The sequence below is a fragment of the Sceloporus occidentalis genome, unplaced genomic scaffold, assembly GCF_023333645.1.
Source record: "Sceloporus occidentalis isolate IW3139 unplaced genomic scaffold, rSceOcc1.0.p SCAF_65, whole genome shotgun sequence".
Taxonomy (NCBI): Eukaryota; Metazoa; Chordata; class Lepidosauria; order Squamata; family Phrynosomatidae; genus Sceloporus; species Sceloporus occidentalis.
The window spans coordinates 4,309,325-4,315,324 of NW_028317045.1; the positions used below are offsets into that span (position 1 = coordinate 4,309,325).

General features: G+C 43.9%; 1 protein-coding gene across 1 annotated transcript in view; it reads right to left on the reverse strand.

Moving 5' to 3' along the window:
• Window positions 1–5,402, reverse strand: part of LOC149286979 (poly [ADP-ribose] polymerase tankyrase-1-like) — a 120,706-nt gene extending 115,304 nt beyond the window's left edge. Inside the window, exon 1 of the mRNA XM_089493581.1 lies at window positions 4,799–5,402. Coding sequence (XP_089349707.1) covers window positions 4,799–5,402 — 604 coding nt within the window. The remainder of the gene's footprint in view (window positions 1–4,798) is intronic.
• Between the last annotated feature and the right edge of the window lie 598 nt (window positions 5,403–6,000).

The window sequence follows — 6,000 nt, forward strand, 5'->3', positions numbered from 1 at the left end:
TTCCCAAGGCCAGCCCTACGTTTTCTTTCCACCTACACATGTTGTGTCTTAGATATTGCGTCTTCTCTATGCACTTGATAAATATAGCAAGAACTTGGCACAGATACCCTATTGTATGCCTAAGCTTACCAATACAAAAAAGGTAAAAGCTCTCTCACAAACCAGTTGTTTCAGGATCTTCTCATAAATGCCCCAGAAACTCTGTAATTCGCAAAGGTAGATCTGACTGAACTTGTGTTGGTGGTGAAATACAGAAACCTTCAACCAGTCTTCGGGGTCTGTGTCAAAGATTACTGTACTTTTGTATATTGAGAGATATGTGCAGAGCCATTAAAATATAACTTTCCCTTCAAGGTTATCGGGAGACCGAGATCCTTACCAACTGACAGCAAAAGACAAAGACAAGTGTGGGCTGTTGCACTGTGCTGCTGCCAACCTCCTTATAATTCTTATCTATTGTCATCAAGGACACTTGCGTGGAGGAGTTCAGCTAACCCACCAGCAAGGCCATAAATATTATGGTGTATCTAAGAAGGATAATTTATCTTCCTGGGATAAAAAGTTTGTTTTTTATTTTTAAAATACAGTTTACTAAGCTTGTACAAAAAAGTAGTACAAACAAGAAAACATGAAGCCTGGGTACTGTTGCAAATAGACGTGTTTCTATTTTCTGGCCTATTGTCCGATTCCATATGTTGGCATAAAGATTTACGTGATTCTGTCATATGCGAAGGAATAGGTGAAATGTCCAAATTATTTTAGAGACTTCCAGGTCAAAAACACCAGCTTTTTCAATAGTGGAGCATCAGAGGCAGTAAAGTACTTGCATGAAACACAGAAATAAATTATAAAATTCACTACTTCTGACATTTTGTTTGCATAAGGAAAGACACGGCCACAAAGGCTTCATTCAACTTTCACAGTCACCAATTTGCCATTACAAGTCCGAGAGCCAGGGTTAGGTTTAAATCATTGGGACTTCTAAATGCTCACGGTTATATTCCCAAAAGACAAGACTATTTTTAATGTGTTCATGTCGATGAAACAAAATTTGAAGATTTCTATTCCTCCAAATAAAGGCTATACTTCCGCCACAATTCAAAGGGCATCTCACATTGCTGGCATTTGCGCAGACTTTGCTTTACCGTGTTTTATACAAGGCATGCAATGTTTTAGCCAAAATGCAGAAGGTGAAGAACAACTTCACAGTTTGTGAGAGCCGGCTTTGACTGTGCAGATAACGGCTCAATACTGTGCATGTGTCATATTTTGTCCATGTGCCTTACTTGTCTTATATTCGAGGTCGTCTTCTAATCAGACCTGAAATAAAGGTCTGACTACAAGACTAAGATCCAGATCATTGCAGCGCTGCAGGGGACCTGGATCCTCCTCTCTGGCAGCAGGTGAACATCTGCACGACGAACGCAGTCAACCTCCACTGCTGCCGGCACTTCCACTGTGGCTTCTATGATGGAGTACCAGCATATCAGGGAGGCAGAGTGGCATATAGGGGGTATAAGGCATATCTCAGGTCAGAACAGCATACAGGGGTGTATAAGGCATATCTGGGAGGCAGAGTGGCATATAGGGGGTATAAAGCATACCTGGGCAAGCCTGTGGGCAGATGTGCATAACCAGGAAGCAGGTTCGCAAATAAAAGGAAATAAAAACAATTTATTTTTCTCAATCATAGTTTTTATTAAATATGAAAAAATAGTTGACATGAATGAATATTTACTAGTAAAACTATTCTACAGAGATATGTAATCCATCCTGGCTTAAAGTTGTGTCGAAAAGGATTAATTTTCCAACAGGATCCTAAAGATATATCAAAGGTGTTCCTGGCATTTCTGAACCCCAAAAGAAAGCAAGGAGTGCTAATATGCATGGCTTTCCAACCAGGGCTGCAACTAACAATTATTTTCATAATCGATTAGTTGGCCGATAATTTTTTCGATTAATCGGATAAAAAAAAAATGAATGTACATTTTTCATTTATTTAAAATAATTTAATAAACAAATGATGTTAAATACAAACAGCAGAATAAAAAAAAACTTTGATAAAATGCATTTCCCCCCCAATTTATGCACATTTGAGCCCAGGCTTGCCACGCTGCCTTCCATATATGCCACTCCACGCTGCCTCCCACATATGCCACTGTGCCTGATATGCCTTATACCCCGATACACCACTCCATCCTGCCCAGACATGCCACACTGCCTCCCAGACATGCCACGCTGCCCTCCCCACATATGCCTTATATACCGTATATGCCTTATACCCCCAGATTTGTCACTCCATCCTCCCCAGATATGCCTTATACCCCCCAGATACCTCATAGTCCACTCAGAGTCACAGACCTGTTCACAGCACACTGGCACCATACTCTTATAAATAAGTACTGCGTAAATCTTCACTGCCCCCAGGATTTAGATTCCATATAGTCTGCCCCCCCTTTACCTCTAACTGCACCTTAAGTTAACTTTATTAAATTAATTAAATTAACCCTCAGTCCTCATCAATAAATTAACCCTAAACACCCCATTAACCACAGCATCCCCTAAATTAACCCTAAAGACCCCATCAAATACAACAGCCCCTAAATTAACCACAAACACCCCATTAACCACAACTGTCTCAAATTAACCCCAAACACCCCATTAACCATAGCTGCCCCTAAATTAACCCTAACTGCCCCTGAACACCCCATTAACCATAACTGCCCCTAAATTAACCCTAAACACACCATTAACCATAACTGCCCCTAAATTAACCCCCACCTCCCCTAACTTTCAGCACCCCAAATATTAATTTTATACTTAGTTAGATGAGTGTCACAGCCATGTGGTTCTGGCCTTCTGGGAGAAGGAAGGGGCGGGGCCAGTTGTCACAGTGATTACAGGGAGGGACTGGTAAGTAGGAGCTGCTGCTGTGAGTCAGACTAAACGGATTATATAATGAAAAAACCCTCATTTCATAATCGATAAAAATCGATTCAACTAATCGATAATGAAATTAGTTGGCAACGTTTTTCATTATCAATTATTATCGATTAGTTGTTGCAGCCCTATTTCCAAACACAATCACCAGACCTCTACTGATCATGTTTGGGATTTTTAAGGTACAAGGCATAATGCACTTTGACATCTCTAGAAAGTCTCTTGGATGCTCTAAAGAAGTGTTGGAATAACCTAGATTGTAAAATTCTGCACAGACTTGTAGAATCAATGCCAGGAAAAGCAAAAGCAGTCATTAGGGCAAGATATTAAACTACATGTTTTTCCTTTTTCCCCGCATTCGTTTTTTAGAAACGCTGAAATATAAGTAGATTTTGGACACTGGAGTCCCCCAGAGACTTAAATGGAAATGTCACCTGTAGTCTTGCACCCCACATGTGCTGGTAAAAAACACAAGCAATTCCAAGCAATACTGGAATCCCTCCATGTAAGGGCGACAACACAAAAACGTAAAGGAACCATTCGCCTATCATACGATAAGGGAATATTATAACATGTTTCTGTGACAATGAAGACTCAACTTGGGTTATACAAATAATATCAACCATAGTTACCATAACAAGAATACTTTTTTCCCTCAATAAGCTTCCTTGCCTGCTGACCAGAAAAGTGTTGCCAGTCATATAACCGACAGGGGACTGTCTGTGACACTGGGACAGTTTGTCAGGGTTTGGGCGATTATAAGCGAGTCATTGCACCACCCACCACGAGGCAGTATGATGAGGCATTAGTCAATATTGGATTAGGATACACAAGCAAGAACACTTAAAATATTCTAAGAAAACCTTTTTAATCTGAGATTTTAAAAAAATGGTGGGAGCTCCACTTTAACCGCAGTGTTACAATAAAAAAGAGCTATAAAGCAAGAGGATGATGACAATAGTAATTAAGAACTATCTGCAATTTATGGCTGTGATGAAGCAAGTATAATCACAGTCAGTTTACTTCAATGGGGAGGTTTGTGACTCAGAACAACTTTAAGAACTAGGACAAACGAAAAAAATGGAGACTTATAGTATAATATTGTTTGATTTACTGGTTCCTTAAGTAAATAGGAATGGTTGCCCATTTTGCTTGCCCTGCTCAGAAAAGCAGAGGGATTGAGCCACGTTTTCCCCACCATGGGCATAACAATTTTTTAAAAACGGCACCTGAACTTGAAGGGTGATACTTAATACGCCTGGGGGGGGGTATAATGGCAACGAGATTTGGGGGGTGTATAATGGCACCGAGATTGGGGGGGGGGTGTATAATGGCACAGAGATTTGGAGGGGGGGGTGTATAATGGCACCGAGATTTGGAGGGGGGTTATAATGGAACCGAGATTTGGAAGGGGGGTGTATAATGGCACCGAGATTTGGAGGGGGGGTGTATAATGGCACCGAGATTTGGAGGGGGGGTGTATAATGGCACCGAGATTTGGAGGGGGGGGTGTATAATGGCACCGAGATTTGGAGGGGGGGGTGTATAATGGCACCGAGATTTGGAGGGGGGGGGGTGTATAATGGCACCGAGATTTGGAAGGGGGGGTGTATAATGGCACCGAGATTTGGAGGAGGGGGTGTATAGTGACACCGAGATTGGGGGGGGGGTATAATGGCACAGATAGAAATTGGGTGTACAAAATAAAGGACTGAAAAAGCTAGAATGGGTAACAAGAGGAAAGACTAAGATGGCCCAGTGACAGCAAGTAGACTGGTCCACTACATATTCAAAGCCAAAACTCATGTAAATGCTATAAACACACAAGTTTGCCCAAGGGTATCCTGTCCCGTCTGACCTGCTGCGAAGTGTAGTGGGGTGGATTTCCTCCCGGCCATGTCCTTGGCATTGACATTTCCCGGCTCCAGCAATCTCCGTACCCGGGATACATCCCCGTTCCTGCAGGCCTCAAAAAGCTCTCGAAAGGCTCCACTCACTGCACTCAGGGGCCCTCCGGGTCCTGGCCCACTTCCTCCTGTCCCACTGTCTGGACTCTCCGCTGGGCTGCCTCCAGACGACAAGCTATTACTAGAAGAGGACGAGCTGCTGCTGCCACTACTCCCGGAGCTGGGGGCAGGAGCTGAAGGGATTGAGGAGGAAGCCGGGGACAATAAGCTAGCGGCCTCCCCTGGAGGAGGGGACAGAGGCCTTGGTAGGAACGCCGGTGGCGGAGCCGCTTCTCCCTCGGGCTGGAAGTCTGGGCCTTGCCTGGCAGAAGCTGGTGTCATCTCCGGGCTGCGAGGAGGTGAAGCAGAGGAAGAAGAGGCCACTCTTCGGGAGGAAGGAGAAAGCGGTGGGGAGGCCGATGTTGGAACTGAGGCAGTTGAGGGCGGCTGCGACTGTTGTCCCACTGATCCAGGTACTTGCTGCTGAGGCCGTCTGGATGATGATGCCGCGGCCATCCTGTACAGGTTGTCTCTCAGGGTATAGATCCAGGAACCGTACAGCGGCTACCGTGGACCCTCACTCCGTCTGAGATACCGTACAGCCTGGGACATACAGACGAAAGCAACCGAGCGCCGAGCAATGACCAATGACGCCAAGACGGAAGGGGCGTTCCAGACCAAGCGTAAACAAAACAAAACAAAAAAATCTATGAGACGCCTGCGAACAAACTTTAGCGGGCGTGGTAACGCGTCAGAGACGGCTGGTAGTTGATTAGAGGGGCGTTTTTTTGTGTAGTTGGACTATGGTTGTTTCTTTGATTGGTTGATAGTGGTTGCCGACAACTACAGCTTTTCAGCTTTGTCGTTTTCTTTACATTTAGTATTTTGTGTGACTAAACAATGAAGTCTATATGTTGATTACCTTCCTGTCCCCCTATGAAAAAAATAAATAAAACAACAAAACGAAAAAGCACATCCTCCGGACCCCATACATGTCGGGTCCGGTAGCCTCCCCAGGAAAAAAAATGTGCAAGGCTTCAACAATCCCACTACACTTTCCCCAGTCCCTGCTTTACAGAAAAGGTACCCACTTTACCCATGTGACAAAAAAAAA